At 38.9% G+C, this 24795-nt stretch overlaps 1 protein-coding gene across 2 annotated transcripts in view; it reads left to right on the top strand.

Moving 5' to 3' along the window:
- Positions 1-24795, top strand: part of SVEP1 (sushi, von Willebrand factor type A, EGF and pentraxin domain containing 1) — a 201326-nt gene that overhangs the window by 105502 nt on the left and 71029 nt on the right. For both annotated transcript variants that reach the window (XM_053908172.1, XM_019454226.2), the window contains exons 18-29: positions 585-746; positions 7277-7438; positions 7844-7935; positions 9265-9361; positions 10962-11075; positions 12121-12234; positions 13043-13244; positions 16519-16676; positions 17529-17730; positions 19542-19717; positions 22935-23059; positions 24149-24272. In XM_053908172.1, the coding sequence (XP_053764147.1) occupies positions 585-746; positions 7277-7438; positions 7844-7935; positions 9265-9361; positions 10962-11075; positions 12121-12234; positions 13043-13244; positions 16519-16676; positions 17529-17730; positions 19542-19717; positions 22935-23059; positions 24149-24272 (1728 nt within the window). The remainder of the gene's footprint in view (positions 1-584; positions 747-7276; positions 7439-7843; positions 7936-9264; positions 9362-10961; positions 11076-12120; positions 12235-13042; positions 13245-16518; positions 16677-17528; positions 17731-19541; positions 19718-22934; positions 23060-24148; positions 24273-24795) is intronic.

Raw genomic sequence — 24795 nt, 5'->3', positions numbered from 1 at the left:
TCACTCCAGAAATAGCGTACAAGCTGAGAACTTATACAAGGCCAAGTCCCCCTGTGTACAACTTGTTCTTATGACAGTACCTTTCTGAGATGGGATTTCTAACTTCACTCAAAAACCATTTATTGGCAGGGGCCTGGGTGGCTCGGTTGGTTAAGTGTCCGACTTCAGCTCAGGTCATGATCTCATGGCTCGTGAGTTCAACCCCTGCATCAGGATCTGTGCTGACAGCTCAGAGCCCAGAGCCTGCTTCGGATTCTGTGTCCACCTCTCTCTCTTCCCCTCTCCCATTTGTGCTCGGTCTCTCTCTCTCTCTCTCAAAAATAAATAAACTTTAAAAATTAAAAAGTAAACAATTATTGGCACTTTCTAGGTGGCTATGCTAGGCAATAACGAAAGTAACTAGAAATCAGTCTAAAACTTACTAGTACAGAGAAGCACGGGGCAGTCTAAAATACAGTCTATATGTAGTTCTTTGTGTCCCTCATTGTATCCTGAATAAATTAAAAGGCAGAAAACCGTACCCTACCAAGTGCTAGTTTTGTATAGCTTAATTGTTCCTAACCATATTACGTTTTTCTCTTCAGCTCAGTGCAAACAAGGCACTTACTCATCAAATGGCCTTGAGACGTGTGAATCGTGTCCACTGGGCAGCTACCAGCCAGCATTTGGTTCCCGGAGCTGCCTCTCGTGTCCAGAAAACACTTCAACTGTGAAAAGAGGAGCCGTGGACATATCTGCTTGTGGAGGTAATCAAAGCCTTAGAAGTTGTTATTTCTTTACACCTGATACAGGTTCTATACCTGGAGGAGTGGAATGTTTTCAGCAAAACCGTTATGTCTACTGCACACAAAGAAAGTAAATGACTGTCTCTTCATGGAGAGTTTCCTTTCATTCAGCCAGTCAACACTTAAATCTAAACACCAGCAACACAAACACCGTGCTCGTGCCTTTAGGATCCCAAAAAAAGGTGCAAGACTTGGTCTCAGGATTCAGTATTAATAAACATGTGCCTCCATGATAGGGTAGAAATATATCTCATCTAGGAACTTAGTTTCCTCCTTTATGAAGTGAGGTTCTGTCTCATGTTCCTTGAAACTCTAAAAAGACATTCAATGAATTATGACATTTCATTTCCTATAGTTTGAAGGTTTTTGTGAGCAGTTATCCACTCTGGCTGTACTTTGGAATCATCTGCACATTTACATCAACATTTTAAAAATACTGAAGCCCTATCTCCTCTCCAATATTCTGATTTAACTTGTCTGGTGTTCTTTTTAAGTTCTATACCCTTCCCCAAGTGATTCACAAGTTACAGGGGGGCACCTGGGTGGCTCAGTCAGTTGAGCTTCTGACTTTGGCTCAGGTCATGATCTCGCATTCGTGGGTTCAAACCCCGCATCAGGCTCTGTGCTGACAGCTCAGAGCCTGAGCCACCTTTGGATTCTTGTCTCCCTCTCTCTCTGCCCCTCCCCTGCTTGCACTCTGTCCTTGTCTCTTAAAAAAATAAAATAAAACATTAAAAAAAAAAGTAACAGGAAAAGTTGAGTATGACTAATTTTGGGTCTCACATGTCAACATGGAGGGCTTCAAAATGAAGATTGCAGGGCCCCACCCTTAGAGTTTTTAAGTCAGCAGGTCTGGTGTGGGGCCTGAAAATTTACATTTCTAACTAGTTCATTAGTGATGCTCCTTCTACTTGGTCCAGGGACCAAATGTTGAGAGCCACTGGTTTGTTTGTTTGTTTGTTTGTTTGTTTTTCAGTTTATTTATTTATTTTGAGAGAGACACAGCATGAGCAGGGGAGGAGCAGAGAGAGAGGGAGAAAGAGAATCCCATGCAGGGCTCAAACTCATGAACATTGAGATCATAGCCTGAGCTAAAACCAAGAGTCGGTTGCTTAACCAATTGAGCCACCCAGGTGCCCCAAGAGCCACTGGTTTAAACAGAAATAAAAAGATTAGGGCTCCAGTTTTCAAATATTTCTAACATCCCTACCATGTACAGTTTTCCAATACAGCATAAAGACTAGAAGATACAAACAAAACTGAAAATGAAAACTTAAAATGGCCATGACCCTAAGGCTAAGAGCCCTGCTGCCAGGAACTCCCAACTCCATGCATGTACTTTGCAAAGTCAATGAAACTTGTTTAAAAATAAAAAGTCGCTGGCCTACCTCTGCTGCATCACTGGGAACAGAAAAAGCATGCTGGTTGAAACATGGCTTTTTAAAAATTGTGGATCCTCCACTTTCTCTACACCCTTATTTAAAAACCTAAGGTCTACGGCCATCTGAAAATTTAAAAACTGCTCCCTTAGTAAATAATACACATCTGTATCCAATTAGAAACAAATTTTTGGACAACAGCTGTATAGGACATTTTCCTTTGATGCTGGGACATTCCTTTGTAATGTCCAGCATTACATCTTAGGATCTGCAGTCCTCATAAGACGGTGCTGCAGGGAGAAAACCAGGAAGCATGCCATAATTACAGGTTTTATATACTGTGCCAGTTTCACCAGTTTAAATCGTCTCAGTCAGGTGGGATCACAGTACATAGAAAAGTCTGTTAGAACTTTGGAACCGGGCAAGCAGCGTTCATCAACCTGATATTTCACTGAAGAGAAGAGAATTTAACGGGGACCTAATTGAAACTCATACACCATGTCTGTTACATCACACCAGCTTTGAGGATTCTTTTTTTTATTAAAAAGCAAATCAGGGGGTGCCTGGGTGGCTTGGTCGGTTAAGCATCCGACTTCGGCTCAGGTCATGATCTCACGGTCTGTGAGTTCGAGCCCCGCGTCGGGCTCTGTGCTGACAGCTCAGAGCCTGGAGCCTGTTTCAGATTCTGTGTCTCCCTCTCTCTCTGCCCCTCCCCTGTTCATGCTCTGTCTCTCTCTCTGTCTCAAAAATAAATAAATGTTAAAAAAAAATTTTAAAAAAAAAGCAAATCAGGCTTCACATTATGGTTGAAATAGATCTACTAAGGACTTTTTTTTTTTTTTTTTGGTCAATATACAAATGAGTTTTGGAAGAAAGTCTACAGTAAAAAATTCTCTTTTTCTCCCTCACTCCCTCCAACCACAAAAGTAACTAGGATCTTTACAGTGAAACAAATTCATATCTGACGATTTTTCCTTTTAGCTTCCCAAATAAGCCTTGAGGTTTGTCTAATACCAAATTATTGCAATAAAGTGATTATAATTCCCAGAAAGTCTCTAATTAAACTTCTGGTAACTGCCATATTTCTCCTAATATCCCCAGCATAAGTTTTAACCACATTCTGTTTGTCATAAGTGAGTTAGGCAGAGCTGAACTCAACATTCTTCTGTGGTGTTAAATAAATACCGTTTTACTTTAAACTTAACATGTGTATGATTTCTAAAATAGTCTCATATATATTTGTCTTAGTTTTAAGCTCCTTCCTTCCTCCCTTCCTTATTTTTATCATTCTATAGTGATTTATTTTTAGGTATATGTTTATGGTTTACCTACTCTTTTACTAAAGTATTACTTTTTGCATTCTTTAGCATGTTGAATTTAAAGTTATTTTTAAGTATATTACTGTATTAAAGTAATATATATTTCATGCATTTCATGTTTTATCACCACTTAGAATATTAAATATCCTTAGGTCGGTGGCTACAAACTGAAGAGTCTGAAATTTTTCATTTTTTAAAAATGACTTTCAGGGATGCCTGGGTGGCTCAGTCAGTTAAGCATCCAACTCTTGGGTTTCGGCTCAGGTCATGGTCTCATGGTTTGCGGGTTCGAGCCCCACATCAGACTCTGTGCTGGCAGCATGGAGTCTGGCTCAAGCTCTCTCTCTTACACACAAAATAAATAAACTTTAAAAAATAAAAATTAAAAAATTAAAAATTACTTAGACTTTTATCAGAAGAATAAGTCCCACAAATGATTTTTTTTGGTGATGGTGTTGTTTACATATGGTCCTATAGGAAAAGGAAAGATTACTGCTGAACCAGGATGATATTTCTTACCCCGGCCCCATAGAATGAAGTTAGAAGGAAGCTTAGGATAAGAGTCTCTGACCCCTGAATTTGTTTTAGGAAAGCCATTTATTTTATTTCATATTTTTTTAAGTTTATTTATTTTGAGAGAGACAGAGTGAGAGCGCGTGCGCTCACATACAAGTGGGAGAGGGGCAGAGAGAGAGAGAGAAAGAGATAGAATCCCAAGCAGGCTCTTTGCTGCAGGCCTGCAGTGGGCTTGATCCCATGAACCAAGAGATCATGACCTGAGCTGACTAAGAGCCTGCCTGACCTCAAGCTCAACTGACTGAGCCACCCAGGCGCCCCAGGAAAACCATTTAAAATGCAAAATTCACTTGGATCCAGGGCTGTCTGTGTTATCCTTAACACCATCAGGGAACAGACATGTGGGATTATATTTTTCAGGTCACTTCAATGCACTATTTTTAATTCTATTTTAATATCACTTTTGGCGTACTTAGATTTCTCTCTGTCTCCAGTAGAAGAGGTTAAAAGGATCTTGTCCCATTTTTCTTGACTCAGAAACCACAGCTGCTTTGACCAAGATTCAAAATGAAACTTTTTCCCCTTTCTTCTTACAAAATTAGACCATGAGGAACTGCCTGTGTATAGGCGCATGTGTGTATATTTAATACTGTATTGTATACTACATATAATGCTATTGTTATGTATGTTATGTTTACATTTACATATGCTATATGTGTATATGTATACTTACAACATATATATATGTATATTTACTATATGTATCAATAATATATTAAGTACTGACTGTCCACTCCTGGAAAGTATATTTCTGATGACAACTGTCTCCCTTTGGAATATAATTTAAGCTCATTTTCACATGAAAATTCACATTTTCTGTGCCAAAAAGCAAAGTATAGGGGCACCTGGGTGACTCGGTTGGTTAAGCATCTCATTCTTGGTTTCAGCTCAGGTCATGATCTTGCCGTTTTGTCAGTTCAAGCCCCTTGTCAGGCTCTACGCTGGCAACACAGAGCCTGCTTGGGGTTCTGCCTCTCCTCTCTCTGCCACTCCCCCATTTGCACTTTCTCACTGTCTCTCAAATAAGTCAATAAACGTTAAAAAAAAAGCAAAATATAAACATCACTGTTTTGAAAAGCCAACTGACTTGCTGATTTTTAATCTTAAGATTTTATTATTATTGCATATGAGTATAATTTTTGGCATGCTGTCAGTTTCTAGGGGTGTAGTCTTTTTTTCTTTTGAAGGTAAGGTGCTGAAAAAAATGTATGTGCAAAACAGTTTAATTCATCACAGCATCTTGGTTTCACTGACAGAATTTATATTTTTACCTTATCATACACACTCATATATCCTCTGAAGCAGAGTTTTATACCTTTATTGGTGGAAGATCCATGCCTCCAATTAACTACTGTGATTAGCTGTTTGGAGGTACCTTTTCCAAATAGATGATAATTTTTTTGGAAACTTGACATTCAGAAAACCCATTTTAAACTCAGCAACTTTATAATATGTTTGTGCAAAGCCCTGTCTAGAACTCTGAGATCTAGCAACAAAGAATAGATTAATTTATTCTTGGTGAGCAAAGGTATTTATAGTTTGAAGTTTTAATATACAAATGTTTTTGTTATAACAAGTATCTTGTTTCACTAAGATACTTACAATTTAAAGTTTTAATATAACAAATGTATTGAGAATATTTGTTTCTAAATAAGCATTAATATCTATGATATCTTCTGCCATCTCTTGATTTGATTCCTGACTTTTTGTCAGAGGATGTGTAAAGGAGCACTTTTGCAAAAGATGTGACTGGCTGTTTCTGCTTAAAAACTTTGACCTAAACCTCTTGAGATGACCGCAAATGCTTTATTGCTTATTTAATGTTTATAGTCATACCAATAAAAAAGAGATGCCATTACCCAGAATATCCTGCTCCGTTGAGCTTCAAGTGCATTTCTAAATTTTTCAGTCATATTGCTAGTTATTTCTGCCGTACTGATTTTTATTAACAAAAACCCAAAACCTAAATGGAAAGTATGCTGAGATTCCCCAAAGCTACTTCCTTGTGTTCTTCTATATTTAAATTTATGCAGACACGTCTTGATAATTTTAGTGGTTTCCTCAGTTTGTAATGGTTTTAGGACTCATGCACATGACACCAGTCAGTTCACATAAGAACATGCTCTGGATGAATTCATCTTTGGGTCACAATCTAAAATCCCAACCCAAAGATTTAGTCGTGGCTAGTCTGCCCCATCTTCCCTCTGCCAAATGCAACCAAAATTTATTGAAGAAAATGCAAGTTCATGTCATATTTGAAGCTATTTCTTGTTTGGTTACCGTCCCACCAATTAGCAAGATTTGGATAAATGACAATATTCAACTGGATGTTGTTTATAAAAAGCATGTCTAACACAAAATGACATTAAGAGGTTTAAAAGTAAAAAAAAAAAAAAACAAAAAACCCTTCCCCATAAATACCATAAATCATGGATAACTATACAGGAGAAATAAAATATCTAATAACATGAAAAAAGCAACTTAAATCATCATCAAAATGTAAATTCAAATAACAGTGCAATTCCATTTTCACTTTCAAATTGAAAAAATACTTAAGTGATCATTATCAGTAGTGATGAGTGCGTAGTAAGAGCAATTCCATACACTACTGATGGGGCTGTAAGTTAGAATCTTTTTTATGTATTTATTTTGTTAAGGATTTGACATTCTGTATTAATGGCTTTACATTTTCCATTATCTTTAGATCTATAGATTCAACGACTCAAATTCAGCTGTTCAGATTCAACTGTTATCCCAAGGAAATAATGAGAGCTGTATACATAAGTTTATGTAGCAAATTTCACATCAGCAATATTTATAATAGCTAACAAAGAAAAGCAACCTAAATGGCCAGTAGTAGAGGAAATGTTAGATCGTTTATGGTCTGTCAATGGCATATATTTTTCTTTTCTTAAAAACCATGCTGGTTAGCAAGTTGGAGGATGATTTGGGAAATGCTTAGGATATAATGTAAAGTAGAAAAATCAGAATACAATATTACAAGGTCAATTCAAATTTTTATTGAGTTAATGTGTGTTGTTAAGAGAGGGGGGAAACAACAGAATGTTTGGGTGATAGCATAGTGCAAGCAGTAGATATGTGCAAGAGAATATTTTCACAATTCAATAGCTTTCTTATGACTGAAGGTTGATGTACTTCTTTTCAAAATAGAGCATGTTGCTTCCGACTCACAAATGCTTTGTTTTTACCCGTGCAGTACCTTGTCCAGTAGGAGAATTCTCTCGTTCTGGATTAACACCCTGTTACCCGTGTCCTCGAGACTACTACCAACCCAATCCAGGGAAGTCCTTCTGCTTATCTTGTCCCTTTTATGGAACTACAGCCTCCTCCGGTGCCGGATCGATCACCGACTGCTCCAGTAAGAAGATACTCTTCATTTCTTACGTAATCGCGCATGTTGGAGACTTGTGTTTGTCTTGTGGTAGCCGTGATTCCGAATATTACTATTCTCAGTGGATGTAGGTGTCGGGACTTGCTAAATTGTCCTTTGGGGGGCTTTTTGATGACAGTGACTCAAAGATTCTTATTTTGGGAGCATTGAACTTGATAACTTCCACATCTCTCTCTAAGAGTCTAGGATTTAGTTATATATGCCATCCATCTATATGGTCTCTTTTTTACTGTTACTAAAACAAAATATGTGTGACTTTACCCACTTTGATAACCAGAATATTGACTATCATATTTAGGTAGAGTCTACTTACTGGCAATATCTACGGCACACTAATTGGAAAATCTAATGTTTTCTTATTAATCTTATTAGGTTTTAGTTCAACTTTCTCAGCAGCAGAGGAAAGTGTAGTGCCCCTTACTTCTCCTGGACATATCAAAAAGAACTATGAAGTCAGCAGTCAGGCAAGTCCCTTTTATACTTCTAGAATCTTCTCCAGTGGAATGTTTGGAAAACATGATGTCATTTTACATGCCACACTCGGGGAAATTGCCAGATTTGAAACCTTAAGTAATCGTCTCATGGATATTATCAATGAATAATAGTATTTACTTGTGACTTCTAATAAGAACTTTAAAAAATGCAGTATCAGAAATTCTGAGTACCAAAAATTGGGAATTTTCCCCAGCAATGTCTGGCATAGAGAATGTGTGGGTAAGGGAAACCTCTAAATTCACTAATAACTAACACTTATCACAAGCATAACCCATCATTTGAGTAAGGGGCATTTGGTTTAGCCAAAGGCCTTTTTTCTGATTGGCAGGAAGAGTTACTCAACTCTCATGAAAATTATTTAAAATTTTTGTCAGAGAAAAAAAGAGATTGTTTATTGGAATAAGGTATAGTTTTTTAAAAATTAAGAGATAGAGCTCATGAACATAACTAGATAAATTGTTTGGTAGATTTAGCCATTACTCTGAATAGACCTTGCCCAATGTCATGATAAATTCTTTGGCTCTAAGTATTTTTAAGGAGGATACTAAGGTTGTATTTCTTATTTCAAGTTTCTGCAGTCTCGTCCAAACTTGTCAGGGCTTCATAAGCCACATTTGAAACTGAGCCCAGCAGACATAGAAATTTGTAATAATAACCAGAGAAGTGACTACCAACCCTGGAGAAGTATTAGAATCCTCTGGCCAAATTTAAAAAACAATGATGCACAGATCCCCAACCTCCAGAGGTTCTGATTTAGCTGGTCTGGGTGGGAGCCCTATCCTGTGTACTTTAAAAACACCTCAGGGGCGCCTGGGTGGCTCAGTCGGTTAAGCGGCCGACTTCGGCTCAGGTCATGATCTCGCGGTCCGTGAGTTCGAGCCCCGCGTTGGGCTCTGTGCTGACAGCTCAGAGCCTGGAGCCTGCTTCGGATTCTGTGTCTCCCTCTCTCTGACCCTCCCCCGTTCATGCTCTGTCTCTCTCTGTCTCAAAAATAAATAAACGTTAAAAAAAAAATTAAAAAAAAACAAAAAAAAACAAAAAAAAAACACCTCAAATGGTTTCTAACATGAAGGCAGCATTTGAAAACACTTACTAGAGCATCACTTAAGGATAATATATATCATATATGTCCAACGTGGCAGGCACCAACATGATGCAGGCAACAGTCCAGCTAGCATTGCGTGAACTCACCCAGAAACAGGAACGTAACACTGCAAACATCAAACTCCCTAGTCAGGATTGCTTTGAAGTGATTGAGTGTTTTGTCTCTGATAGATTTCTTTTTTGCCATCCGGTAGGTTTTCCATGAATGTTTTTTAAACCCTTGCCATAATAGTGGAACCTGCCAACAGCTTGGGCGTGGTTATGTTTGTCTCTGTCCATCTGGATATACAGGTAACATAGAGGAATGCAACTTTTAATATACGTTTCGAATGAAATCATTGTGACTTGCATATCAGACTCTGGGACGCTAAAAATAAACCCTGTGAGATACATTAGACTGTATCAATGCACAAAAATTTGATTAGGCTTGATAAACCAAGGTGAAAAAAGTGCATAAATTACAAATTACAGTTTTCTTTGCACATTTTAGAGGAAGAATAACGAATCATCTTCTCTATGAAAAAGTTACATCATAACTCACAATTTAAATAGGAATGCAGTTTCAGAGGCCATGGCCAAGGCTCCATTCTAACACAAATTAAATGTATGATACTCAACGTAGAACAATTTGTCCAGCATAAACATCTTTAAACAAACTCCAGTTTCTCTCATTGGCCTCACACTAGTGGAAGTTTTTGTGAATAGCTGTGATTTGTTGCTTTGTTTCTGTCTTTCTGGAAGCTATGCCCAGAAAAACAATATGGCTTTGAACTTGATTACGCAGGAATTATGTAAGAATTATGTTTTCTTGCAGTTTGAGTCGCATTCTAGTTCAGTCCAGAAATAGAGTTTTTGAGAGGGAAGTGAACTATATCTTAAAATTATAATTTATTTAAAATAGTTTGGTATTTCCTCCTAGAAATGTCGTTTTTGCATTTTTCCCCACTTTATGAAGCCAACATAAAATATCTTTTCAATGAGGAAAATGGTATTGAAATAAAAGAATTCACCACAAAATGAACAAAAGGCCCAGGCCTGTCAAGAATATGGCATTCCACTTATTTCAACTTGTGTGTATGTGTGTGTGTGTGTGTGTTTCAATTTTCACAAAAATTTTGTCCCAACATTCCATAAGAAATAATGGATCTTATCCTAGAATTTTATAAGCGAGTAGTGGTTGAGCAAGGGCGTAATATAGAACAGTGGTTCTCAAATTTTAATGTGCATCAGAATCATTTGGAGGGCTTCTTAAAACACAGAGTCCTGGACCCTAACCCAGAATTTCTGATTTCAGTACATCGAGGGAAGTTTTGATCATTTGCATTTCTGTCTCATTCCCAGGTAATTGCTTATGCTATTGGTCCAGGGAGCATTTTGAGACCCAGTGGTGTAGAGGAAGAACATGGGTTTCTGGCAGAGCTAGCCCACCGATAGCTTGTGTGCATCCTATGGAAAGATGTATCCTCACTCTAGAACACCTGGTATAGGAGCTGAGATCTGGCAAGACTTGGCCCCACCCCCTCTTCTCAGCCAGTGGTCTTGGTGGAAAGTATATATGACTCTGTGCTTTTCACTTTGGAGTTAAGCTAATTTCTGGCTCCATTTTATGCGCCCAGGTCTTCCCCCTCACCCTTCCCACCACCAACCTCTAACTTGGGATTTTCTATCTTTTATGTATTTTTATAAGGATATCTTAAATCTCTTTAGAAAGAGGCAGTGCTTTCATTAAATACTTAACTAGACGGTAGCACTTAAGGAATATTGCCCTTTCCTTCATCACCACCGCTCCCTATAAATTCAGATGATTGAGAGAATTGTCTTTAACTGATCATGGTTCTGTTTCTGTTAATCCTTCCTTTGATTGTCCTTCAGTGTTTGGTTTCCATTTTAGGCTTAAAGTGTGAAACAGACATTGATGAATGCAGCTCACTGCCATGTCTCAACGGTGGAATTTGTAAAGACCTAGTTGGGCAGTTCGTTTGTGAATGCCCATCTGGTTACACAGGTAAGAGGAGAGTTTGCTGTCTTTACAGTATAAACATTGAAATCATTGAAATTTCATTGCTGGAAATCAAGACCACAAATAGCATCTTACACCTGTTCGAATGGCTATCATCAAAAGACAGGAGGTAACAGTCTTGGCAAGCACATGGAGAAGAGGGAGCCTTTCTTGGTGGGAATGTAAACTGGTGCAGCCTCTAATGGAAAAGAGTATGGAGGTTCCTCAAAAACTTAAAAATAGAACTACTGTATGATTCAGCAATTCCACTGCTGGGTATCTATCCAAAGGAAATGAAGTCACTGTCTGGAAAATTTGTTCATTGTAGCATTGTTCACAATAGCCAAGATATGGAAGGAAGCTTAAGTGTATCTCAAGGGATGAATGGATAAATAAAAGGCGATCGATTTATATGTAGTGGAGTGTTACTCAGCCACAAAAAAAAGGAAATCCTGCCATTTGCAATAACACGGACAAAAATGGAGGGCATATGCTAAATGAGATAAGTTGGACAGAGCAAGACATACTGTATGATCTCACTCATATATGGAATCTAAAAAAGTCAAACTCACAGAAACGGAGTGTCAAATAGTAGTTTCCAGGGGCTGGGTGTGGGGTTATCATATATGTCATTTAAGGGTACAAACCTACAACTACTAGATAAATAAGTCATGTTTAAGGACTCGGGGAATAAATTCAACAGAGAGGTGAGCAACTAACAAATAATATAAAGTTTTTAAAGCAGATCACACTTATCATCCTAACTATAAATAAATATAAAAATAAATAAATAAGCAAGATATTCACGGTCATCATTTTCCGTCCTATGCTGAAAATACCAGATTTCCTGCTAGAAATGTTTTGCAATAAGTAGAATGGAAGAAAACATTTTACTGCAATATATTTGGCAAAGAGCAACAATTTTTCACAACTATATTAGCCACAATTTCTGATTCTTCTGTTCTTACACCTGAATGGCTTGCTTGAAAACTATCAGTCTTAAATTCCTTTCAGGTTTTCTCTGGGTAAAATATTCTGTTATTCTCTGCAGGTCAACTATGTGAAGAAAATATAAATGAGTGTAACTCTAGTCCTTGTCTAAATAAAGGAACCTGCATCGATGGCTTAGATGGCTATCACTGCACCTGTGTGAAAGGATACACAGGTAAGATGTTTCCATTTTTCCTTCATTGTCTCAAAGTCCTGCAAAGCACCACAAGGTACTACATTTTTTTTTAACATTATGCTATGTTAACATTGACTTTCTGATTTTGTAACTGTGCTATTATTATCTAAGCAAAAGTCCTTTGAGGAAATTCACCCTGAAGTATTTCAGGGTAAAAAGGCATCAAGGGTGCAATTTAGTTTCAAACAGTTTAGAAAAATGTGTGTGTGTGTGTGTGTGTGTGTGTGTGTGCACGCATATGTATGTGTGTGTAAAGGGAGACCCGGAGACAGAGAGAGAGAGAAGACCAGAGTTTTATGCTAAGATAAACATTCAAGAAGGAACCGGAAATAAATTGTATAAGATCGTATTGCAAATTGATGCTAAATAAAATGATGTAGTATATATAATTTATAAAGAGAAATTTCCAGAAAAATGACCAGTGAAGGAAAAGGGCAAGGTCAAAGAAACAGTAAAATTTTGAACTAAATTTGCTAGTTTTATCTTTTAACATGATCTCAATTAGATGTCCCTTACTAATGTTAGCTTCAGAAAGTTCTAAGATAAAAAGAGAAGATTACCAAAAAAAAAAAGAAAAAAGAATGCTTAAATGACTTACAAAAGCCAAAGCTCATTCAGGAGTGGATCTCAAAGCAGTGTGACAGGCCAGTAGTTCTAACAGCTTCCCTTCCAGGAAGGGAATCTCCTGCTTCCTTCAGGAGCAGCATCCTCCAAGGAGTCAACACTTTGATCATGGTTTCGAGAAGGTTAACATTTGGGCTCTTTCCTCGTCCTCTTCCATCCCCAGGCCTGCACTGTGAAACGGAAGTCAATGAATGCCAGCCAAGCCCATGCTTAAATAATGCCGTCTGTGAAGATCAGGTCGGGGGATTCTTGTGCAAATGCCCTCCTGGGTTTTTGGGTACCCGATGTGAAAAAAACATGGATGAGTGTCTCAGCCAACCGTGCAAAAATGGAGCTACCTGTAAAGACGGTGCCAGTAGCTTCAGGTAAAGCCCTAAGTCTGGTGCTTTGCACTATTTTCATTTTCTTAACCATTCAGTCATTCTGCAGTCTTTACCGAGTATTGCTGTGAGTCCCGAGTCAGACCTTCCCTAATTCTAGCCCAAGAATAGACTACAGTAGACTCTCCCCACCACCTGAGGTTCTGACTCACTAAGTCTGGGGTAGAGTCTAGGCAACCTGTATATTTTAAGTTCCCCTGTGATTCCAATGCACAGCCAGACTTGGAAACCACTGTTCTATACTTGGGAGGTCAAAAGATCAAAGGAAACAGAGTAACACAGAAGCGAATACCCGAAGCACGAGACAAAACCTCATTTTTAAATGTTTTATATTTTAGCTGGAGGTTTTACACTAGCTAAAGTCAAAAGAAATTGTGCAATCATGCTGTCACAGGGCCAATCGACAGTCTCTGTGGTTTTCAAACATTTTTTTTTAGTTCAGTAACCCTTGCTTCATAAGAAATCTAATATGAATGTAAACAAGTAAAAAAAATAAATAAAAACCAAACTTTTGTGTTCGGAAACAGTAGTATTTGTAGAGAAGAAACACTTTGTCTTCCTGAGGCAGCTCTTGGGGTGCCAGTGGAGTATCGTTTGAAAACCAACACTCTCCTTCATCGTGATCAAGTCTACCCTATTTCATCCTGTTACCCACGCAGGGTGTGTGCCTTCTGTAGTACAAATACAAAAAACAGAACTCGTCTTACTTGCAGAATCTTAGGAAACTTTATTGTCCTCAACATGCCACTGTCTCTGTAAGTTTATAAAAGTTAAAAGAAAAAAACACTCTACCCCAATTCCAGCATTTCCCAGTCCTCTTCTGGTTCAGCACCACCCACCCCCTTGTTACTGTCCCCCAACAAAATAGCCAGCACTATCCAGAAGAAATAGGAAGCAAATTCTGCCAGTGAGACTTTCACTCTTTATGTGGAAATGAAATCTTATCAGTGTAGCTTCATCTTTCATAGGCTGTTTACATCTTCTGGCATATAGTGCCTACCCATAGGAAATGAGAAATTTCCAGATAAACACAGAGTTCTAAAGTCTCCCCAGCATCAAAAACAATTGCTGATTACCAAATCTGTCTAAATCCTAGATAGAGGAAAGGTGAAGGTAAACTCTCCTAATTCCAAGGAAATGTTAGTTGTCACCACAGTGAACCCGTTTCACAGACAAGGATATTGGACTGCCGTGATGATGTCAAACATGGGCAGATAAAGAGGAGTGAAATTTTAGCCAAAATAGATTTATTGCCAAATGGAGAGAACTCCGTAAAGATTCCCCCCCCACCACCACAATTCCAACTGACATTTTCTCTTAAACCCTGAAACACCATTTATTCTTAGAGGTCCCCGTGTTAACTAACAATGTTAACTATCATGTATTGGACTGATCGTTTTTAATTAAATATTTCAGACATACAGAAGGTTACCAAGAACAATAAAAGTCACACACTCATCACAGCAATTATCAAACCTTAGCATTTTGTCATATTTGATTCACATCTTTTGGGGTTTTTTTAATGTTTATGTATTTATTTATTTATTTATTTATTTATTATTTATTTATTTATTTAGAGAGCATGCGTGAACAGGGGAGAGGCAGAAAGAGGGAGAGAGAGAATTTCAAGCAGGCTCCACGCTGTCAGCACAGAGCTCGACACAGGGCTCAATCTCACGAACTGTGAGATCATGACCTGAGTTGAAATCAACAGTTGGATGCTTAACCGATGGAGCCACCCAGGGGCCCCCACATCTTTTATTTTAAAGAAATACCTTCTGAAGATAGTTTTGGAGTCCCTTCAATACACACACACACACACACACACACACACACACACTCCTCTTTTTCCTCAATAGTAACCACTATTCTGAAGTTGGTGAATATTTTTCTCATTCAGATTTCATTTTTTACCACATAAATAGTATATAGTATAATTTTACATATTACATAATTGGTATTATACTATACATATCCTTTTGCAATTTAGGTTTTGTTTTCACTCAACATTATGTGTTGTCAAGGTTGATACATTTGGCTCTAGTTTATTTATTTTAACTGCTGATTAGTATTCCAGTGAATGATTATACCATGGTTTATTTTCCCATTCTCCTTTTCATAAATATTTAAAATAATGCTTATGAACATTCATTACATGTGTCCTTGTGCACTGGTGCAGTGATTTCCTGGAGCACGTTAAGTAGAAATGGATATACAGACTATGGGAATGCAAACTCTCAACTTCCCTTGACAATCCCAAATTGTATTTCTACTCACTATATGAGATTTCCCATTTCATGACACCTATATCAGCATTTGACATTACCAAATATATTTTCCATTCTGACAGGTTTAAATGATTTGTTGCATACCACAGAGACCGTATGGCATGATGATTAAGAACAAGGCACTAGATTGAGTTTAAAATCCTATTCCAGAGGCGCCTGGGTGGCTCAGTTGGTTAAGCGTCTGACTTCAGTTCAGGTCATGATCTCACAGTTTGTGGGTTCCAGCCCCACATCAGGCTCTGTGCTGACACCTCAGAGCCTGGAGCCTGCTTCTGATTCTGTGTCTCCCTCTGTCTGCCCCTGCCCCCACCCCCCAGCTCACACTCTGTCTCTCAAAAAAAAAAAAAAAATTAAAAAAACTTTTTAAATGATATTAATTAATTAATTAATTAATTAAAAATGATACTCCATTGTTTAATAACAAGGGAACTTGGGCAGATCAACCTCTCCGAACCAGTTTACCTGTCTGTAAAAGGGGAATGATAATAATGCTACTTCATTAAACCAGTGAAGATTGGTTTAATGTATATAAAGGCGTTAGAATGGCACATGAACTTTTTATATTTTTTCCTAGCACTTCTATGGGGAGAGAACTCCCAGTGTGTACATAATACTTCACCTGGATCAGACCTACTTTCTACACTATTTTTGCTACTACAACACTCCAAATATATGTTGTCTTAAAGAGGTTTAATCAAAGGAACTAAAAAAATAAAGGTGACTAACAAAGTATTGTTTTTACGTGGAACATGTTTCAGCATTTCAGAGTATTTTACCCAATTTATTTAAACTAAAAACAAACAAAACCCAATTCACCCATTTCTGCCATCCCACCTCCACTCTGGCAACCACCCATCTGTTCTCTGTATCTATGAGTTTCAGTTTTCAAAGGCTTTTGAGACAATATTGTCATAGATGGGAGACTTCTTCTGATGCCTTTCTATGTGTTAGTAACATTTTGTTTCTTTCAGGTGCCAGTGTGCAACAGGCTTCACGGGGCCATTCTGTGAATTAAACATCAATGAATGTCATTCTAACCCATGTAGAAATCAGGCCACCTGTGTGGATGAATTAAACTCATACAGTTGTAAATGTCGGCCAGGATTTTCAGGCAGCAGGTGTGAAATAGGTATATATGAACTCAGTGTTACTCATAACAGCACTAAAATTATTGATATCATAAAAGTGTCCATTTTTACCTGTTCCAAGCACTGTCTACATACCATAACCTATGCTAAGCATTTTGAATTTACTTAATCTTCATAGCCATCCAGCAGATGAGGTAATATTCTCCCCCATGGCAAAGGTGAGGAAACTGAAGCTTAACGGGGAAATAGAGAAAATGGAACATAGTAGAACTCTTCACATTCTACATGTTTAGAAAGGACGCTTGATTTAGGGGGACTTGGTTTCAGAGTCCGTGACACGAATGAGAATCGGTGCCGAGCAGCTTTCTCGGGATGCTGGAGTCTCTTAGCTGTAGAACTTTTGTTTTGTTGGGTGTGGTATGCAGGATTGGGGCAGAGCTGAATTGTTCATGAACTAGGGAAGAACTAGGGGCTTGAGTAGAGGCGGAATGTGGCCCTTGCAGTTATCCCTCCTCCTCTCCTGCACCATCAATTACCCCGTTCTGCGGAGTCATCCCGTCAGCATATAGACATGCCTTAGTGTCTCTAAGTAAATGCCAGCTTTACTGACTTCCCAATTCCACCTCTCCTTCTAGCTATTCCCTATTTCTCTGCTTCCTGACACTACTGAGTGCTCTCCCTATCTTAAATACCCACTGATTATTTTATTTAAAAGAACGTGTTCTATATTTTATAAATAATATATATTTAATGTTGAAACTGCTTCTCAGATCATCATATTTACTGAAACGGGCTGCTTTGACAATAGTATTACATGATCTGCTGATCACCTTAGACAGTTGAAAAATGCCTCCCAAGTGCCACGGGCCACACACTTTTCTTATTTGTTGCAGACCAGTCTTCAGGTTTTAACCTGGATTTTGAAGTTTCGGGGATCTATGGCTACGCCATGCTAGATGGGGTGCTTCCACCTCTCCATGCTGTAACCTGCACCTTCTGGATGAAATCCTCTGACACCACTAACTATGGGACACCGATCTCCTATGCAGTTGAGAATGGCAGTGACAACACCTTCCTCCTGACCGATTATAATGGGTAAGCAAAACCATCAGGAAAGCCATACTCTGGATCTTATCCCGGCACCAGGTAGAACTGACACTGGGGATGGGGGACAGAGGAACAAGGGGGTCAGGTGCTCCAGCAGGACAGCAGAGTGACAATAATCAAATAGAACATTTGGGCAAGTTCTGTAAGAAAGTTTCAGGGATAGTACCTTCTGCATGTATTATGTTTTGCTCTTTTCTAAGTATCACTTCATTTGATCTTCATAGTGACCTGAGGAACTCATTTTACAGGTAGCAAAACAAAGTTTCAGAAGGACTAAATGATTCGCCCAAAATCTTACACCTTGGGAGTGGAAGAGCTGAGTCTCAGACTCTGACTCTTAACACTGACACTCTTTCTTTCACATATCAGAGCCTCTGTGGGTTGAAGGATTTCAGTGACATTACTGACCCATGTGAGACACATATATTGAATATGAATCCACCTACAAGTTCAGGTGTACAAAATGATATTTCTTTATTTCCTTTTGGATCAATTAATTCCAACTGCAGGGCCCCATCTCTCTGGGCTGTCAGAAAGGCCATCCTCAGCTGTCTCTGCCTTCTTTTTCTATTGAGCACTTCCCTACCTTAGATTTTTGCAGATTGTCAAAACCCCACAGAGCTGTGTTAAAGAGCCACAGACTTGGCCAGGACTTTTTTCATCGGTCCTTTGTCCACACTGCTCTCCACTGAGCTGTGAACTGCCCCAGCTTCCGTGGCTCCTTCAGAATCACAGCTCTTTGCTGCGTGGAATCCTTACCTTCAATCTAGACAGATTCTGTGGTGTCCTTTCTCTGTCTGATCCTCTCAAATTTCTGTCCTGTTGCTACTGAGCAGGTTGCCAGCCCCACAGAGCTCCCTTCCCTCTCAGTCCATGGGACGCTCACTATTCTGGTGGAAATCGCCCTGTCCTCAAGCCCTATTCTTCTTAGTGAACCTGAACTTTCAGAAACAAAATCCAAGGTATTTGCAAAAAAAAACAAAACAAAACTCTCCTGAGTTAAAATACATATAAAGAGAGAATCTGTTACCCCCTTGAATAGCAGAAGGAAAAGGGGAAAACACAAAGGGGAAACAATTAATATTATAAAGATACCATTTTTTTCCACAAACGTCTTTAAATAGGGACTAAGAAGATGCAGAAAGAGATATTTAACGGATTCTTATCTTCCTTATGAGTTTTCCCTAATTTTTTCTTTTTCTCCAATTGCTTTTGAAGATAGTGTACTTTAAGCTGCTTATTATCTTTGACATTCCCCAAAGTGACATGGTTGTTGGAACCCTCTTGTAGTTGGTCACCTTTGTTTCGTGCCAATTATGCTTTCTTTTGGAGCGACATATGTTGTCTGCCCTGTGACAGCTTCAGCAGCCCAGAGACAGAACTTCTTTCTGAGAGTCATCTGAAGCTTGTTCCTGGTCTTAGGAACATCCATTCAGAAGGAAGGAAACCAGTCTGACGTTTGTACAACTCTCATTCCTTCCATTCTTGATTCACCGTCTCCAGGACAGACGGTCGGTGAATTATCTCACATTGTATCAGCTTCTCACATCATCCTAAGACTTCTTCCTACCCCTTCATGTGTAAGAAGCATAAATTAATTTTCAGTGAACTGCGATAAAGTATAATTTGTAAACCAAATCTGCCTCAATGAAATATGACTAAATGGAAGAAAAGAAGTAATGTTTTTGCTGGAAGTGCTTAAAGAACAAAAAAAGAAAAAGAAGAAAAATAGCAACATGTCTTACAGATGAGATTACAACATATGACTGATGACTCTATTGCCTGGAATCTTTTCACAGCTGGGTTCTTTATGTGAATGGCAAGGAAAAGATAACAGACTGTCCCTCCGTGAATGATGGAAGTTGGCATCATATTGCAATCACTTGGACAAGTGCTAATGGAGCCTGGAAAGTCTATATCGATGGGAAATTATCTGACGGTGGTGTGGGCCTCTCTGTTGGTTCAGCCATACCTGGTATGTCTTAGCTAAAGGAATGTAATTCTGTTTGACGCCAGACGTGCGGGTGCTTAGATGAACATCAAGTTTGCTGGTTTTGTTGTCCTTGGTTCTACACAAAGGTCAACAATTATCTCTCGATTTCTACTCCCTGATTATCCAGACTGTGAATTATTAGACGCTTTTCCTAGGTGAGCTGTGGGACTCCCTGTGTAAGAAATGCGACTGGGGACTTAGAGTAAGACTAGCAAGATCCATGCTGAGGGAACAATGGATGGCTACTAAACTGTCTTCCAAGGAGGAGAGGAGTTGCTGGTGTGTTCCATTTGCTTGTTTAGTTTCATGATCATGTACGTAGTATACAAGTATATCCAATATATAAACTGGAGCACTGGTAATAGTATATCTCTTTAATGTCCTTTTTCAAATAGAACTCAAACTCTTTTCTAAAAGTACCTTTTAAAAGGTATTCAGAGAGTTTTTTCTTGAAGGAATGCAGAAGTATTAGGTGATACGGGGTTCTCAGTATTGTACGGGGCAATATGCTTGCTCTATCTGGATCCTTCTATGACATATATGAAGAGGAAAGGTTGGAGGTTCCCTGTAGTAAATAAGGAAAAATTAAAAGTGTTTCAACAGGAAGTGGCATTATTATCAGGTGAAGTGGGGTGCTGTTCCCTTTTTGTGTTTAAGTATTCTTATGTTCAACTATCTCTTTGGATAATGGGGTTGCAGGTGGCTTTTCTTTTTTATTCTCTTCCCATATTTCATAATGAACATGTATTTCCTTTATGGTAAAAAAAAAAAGGATTTGTATATTTAAAAAAAATAAACCATGATAAAAGAGAGAAAGTAGGTTAAAGGAATAGGAGAATAAAACCTGGAAACTGTAATAGTAGCCACCCAAGGAGATGGTTGTCTGCCCACATCAGTATAAAAGAATTTGAGTCCATAAATACTGCAGAGCTCCAACTGACAGAGCTTAGTGAATAGATGGCTTCAGTTTGGGTGACTAGGTCTATTGAAGAGTCTCTTAGCTGAGAAAAGAATTCTAGGAAGAAGGACAGTTATCAGAGCAGAGGTTAGGAGTGAGGTAAGATTTTAGATCTGATTTTAGACATACTGAGTTTGAATTCTAATCACAGGAATACATGCAGCTAAAAACATAGGCTTTTGCCATTTTATATCAAACTGACAGAGTTGTTTTTAATGATGGGATGTGATTGGCAAGGATTCAGCGTGGCAGACACTGTTAGAGATTGCTGATATGAAAATTGATACAGCCTTTCTGGGAAGCCTTTTAGAAACTTCCGTCAAGAACCTTAGAGAAACCCTGTGCATACAACCAACAATTCAACTACCAGGAATCAGATTAAAGGAGATAATCAATGATCTGAATAAGTGCTTATGTATCAGTATATTTATCTCAGTGAAACTTTAGCACCAAACTTGGAAACAACTCCAGTATCCAATAAGAAATGGTTAATAATTAATTAAGCAAATTAGGAACTGTTGTACATTCATTAAAACTCGTGAAATGAGAGCATGTTGAAGAAGAAAAGCAAGATTCTTTTTTAGCTCAGTGTTGAGCGTCCGGCTCTTGATTTTGGCTCAGGTCATGATCTGATGGTTCATGAGTTCAAGCCCTGCATCAGGCTCTGTGCTGACAGCTCAGCGCCTGCTTGGGATGCTCTCTCTCTGCCCCTTTCCCACTCACTCTCTCTCTCAAAAGAAATAAATATACATTTATAAATGAATTAATTAATTAAAAAAGAAGAAAAGCAAGATTCGAACATTGTATATAGTATGATCCTTAGTTGTGTGTATTAAAATCTCTCTCTCCCACACATACAAATATACTAAAAAAATAATAAAAATAAATCCTAGAAGGAAATACACAAAACTGTTAAATGTTTTTTTCTGGGTTAGTAGAATTCCTTATGCTTTATTTTTCCCAATCTCCTTCTGTGCATGTATTAATTTTTAATGATTATTGTTATAAGAAAAGGATATAGTTTGGGAAGCCTTGAAAGGGGGTTCTTCACATACCAATTGGCAGGCGAGTAAGATTAGATGGGGAGATTGTTGAAGGAAGGAGCAAGGAGGCCAGGGGTGGAAGCCTGGGTGCATCAGCACCTTAAGAGGCAGGCAGACAAGAGAGATGAATGAGCAGAAAGGTTCGAGGAGAACCAGGAGAAGATGCTTTCATGTTCACCAAGTGGAATCAGCCTGGCTCCTGGCAGGAAGGTGAGGAGGGTAAACTGACGAGAATTTAAGGAAGGGACTGTTTTCAAAGGCGTGGTCAGGATTCAGAGAAGCAAAACATGACAATAAAACATCCATGACTAGCAACAATGGAATGGCACAAGAAGTAAACTCAAAGTGGCAAGGAGTGGGAGTTGTTGCCAGAACTTAGGCAAACCTGTGATGCCGGAGAGAAATCACCCAGCAGAAACCATGACATTCGATAGAGGAAAACAGCCTCCTCCAGCCTTTTGCCTGGGACAAAGGCATCCAGGAAAACTAAACTTTTCTCTCATCCCACTTTCTTGCCTGGGCCGGTCCTTCCATTGGCCAGGGATAAACAGAAGCCAGAGGAACAAGGCAGCCAGGTGGTGCCATCGATAGGTGTCAACCTTTGGGGGCACAAAGCAGAGATGAGAAGGGTGGCAGGTGTCTCTGGAGGAGCAAACACAGACCATCCAGTGCGTCTAGGAAGGACAGTTTAATAGAATGAAATGTTCAACCGCAACGGATGATACAGTGAAATCACCAGAGGAGAATATTAAAGACTTCCCATTGAGTTTGGTGATTAGGTAGGCCTGGCAAATGTAGAAGTTACCTTGGAATTGGTGATAGAAATAAGCACTGTAGGCTTAAGAAGAAAACAAAGAGCAGCTACTGGAAGCTTCTGGTAATTTCCCGGAAGAAAGGAGGAAAAATAGGACTTACTGTTGACACAAAATATTACATGCATATTGTTTATATGTGTGGTTCTTAATAGTTAAATATTTATAAATCTAATATTTAAACCTTCTCTGACTCTGTTCTACGTTGCTTTATATAAAATACTGAATTTTTCCTTATTGGTAAAACACACAGTAAAGGTAGGTAATTTGACTTTTCAATAATTTTCCCTGATACGTTTATATTGGCAGTGCTTTAATTAATTTGGCATTTCAAGACTAACAGACATTAAGGTCAATTTTCCTCCCTATTTCTCTTGTCTCTTTAGGTGGTGGTGCATTAGTGCTTGGGCAAGAGCAAGACAAAAAAGGAGAGGGATTCAACCCAGCTGAGTCTTTTGTGGGCTCCATAAGCCAGCTGAACCTCTGGGACTATGTCCTGTCTCCACAGCAGGTCAATTGCATTTTCAGTGTATGACAGTAATGAGATACAAAGGTACAAACCTAGTACAACTGTGAACAGACTAATGATGCCATATCTTATTGCAACCTCTGGGTTTTCAAACTTGACCACCGAGATCATTTGATGCTACTACGGTCGTAGACTAAGCCAGGCAGAGGTTATCTACAGTGACCTTCAGCGAATCCCCTTTTTGGTTTCTCGGTGATGTTTTTTAAGTTTTATTAGACATGATTATTTTAGGATGCCTTGTAATTCCAGGACTGTAGGGACACCCCCTGGTGGTCTAGTGGTCAGGATTCAGCGCTTTCAAAATTGTAGAGAATACTGCTTCAAATTCCTCTGTTGCAGAAATTGAGGGCTGGCACAAGATCATGCATAGAGATTAACAGATGAGCTAGAGTCCAAAAGCCTGGAGTAAACTCGAAGTGGCAAGGAGTGGGAGTCTGGAGTCCAAAAGCCTGGGTTCAAATCCCAGTTCTACCACAGACGTGTAGTGATTATTTTGAACGTGTTACCCCATCTCTCTGAGCTTCAGTTTTCCATATCTGTGAAAGATGAACAAGCAAGCTTCAGTTTCCTTATCTGTGAAAGATGAGTGAATAGCATAGTACATAGTAGAGTTTCGTCAGGATTGAACACAACACGGCGTATACAGTCATGGTCTTGTTTGGCACAGAGCAAGGGCTTCATAAATGTCTGCCCTTATTACAGTGGCAGAACTTGCCTAGACCTCAGTTTACCTGCCTCTCAATCAGAGACAGAAAACAGGAGGATGAGGAATGGGGAACCTCTACAATGCTTCCACAAACTGTGAAGCTTTACACGAGAAATTCTATGTGTAGAATTTCAGGATTTCTGGCAACTGACATATTTGGGAGAAGGAATGATGGGATGGAGGAGAGAGAGGGAGGGAAGAGGCTTACCTGTTACCCCTGAAATCATACTGTACAAAAGCCTCCTTCCCTTTACCCTCCCCGCTAAAATCTGTGAATGTTTTCAGTAGGACTAAATTAAGACATAATAACTCTGTCACATTGAGACAAGTAAGGTTGATCTAAAGACGTGTGTTTAAACTTTCAGGTGAAGTCACTGGCAACCTCATGCCCAGAGGAACTCCGTAAAGGAAATGTGTTAGCCTGGGCTGATTTCCTGTCTGGAATTGTGGGGAAAGTGAAGATCGATTCCAAGAGCATATTCTGTTCTGGTTAGAATTTCTTTCTTCTCTACACTGCCATCCCTTGACCACTCCCGAGACTTTATGACAAAAGGAGACAATTCAAAATTCCATGTTGGTCAAATAGTATGTGCCTGTCAGTCTGTTGTTTAACTACGAATTCGTCTTCACTCTAACCTTTATCCAAAGGATTCATTTTTTAATTCTTAAATACATGCTGTATAAGAGAGTACCAAATTCATCATGGAGGAAACTTGGACAATAGTAAAAGAAGATGAGGAAAATAGGACGAGAGGAGGGATACAGTTAATTTTTGAAATGCCACCAAAGTCCTGTCCTCCTGTTTGAGATGGGGTACTCTCTTGACTCCATACTTCCTAGCAGCCGTCTAGCACAAGGAGTAAAGCAACGGACATTATAACCCATACACTGAATAATCAAAGTCTCAATGATTGTAAAATTCAGTGTATGTAAAGAAGTTCCTAAAGATGTCCTAGAATTGGGGCACCTGGGTGGCTCAGTTGGTCAAGTGTCCGACTTCAGCTCAGGTCAT

Source organism: Panthera pardus, unplaced genomic scaffold, assembly GCF_024362965.1.
Source record: "Panthera pardus isolate Hobbes unplaced genomic scaffold, ASM2436296v1 HiC_scaffold_20, whole genome shotgun sequence".
Classification (NCBI taxonomy): Eukaryota; Metazoa; Chordata; class Mammalia; order Carnivora; family Felidae; genus Panthera; species Panthera pardus.
This window is presented reverse-complemented; position numbering and strand designations above follow the sequence as displayed.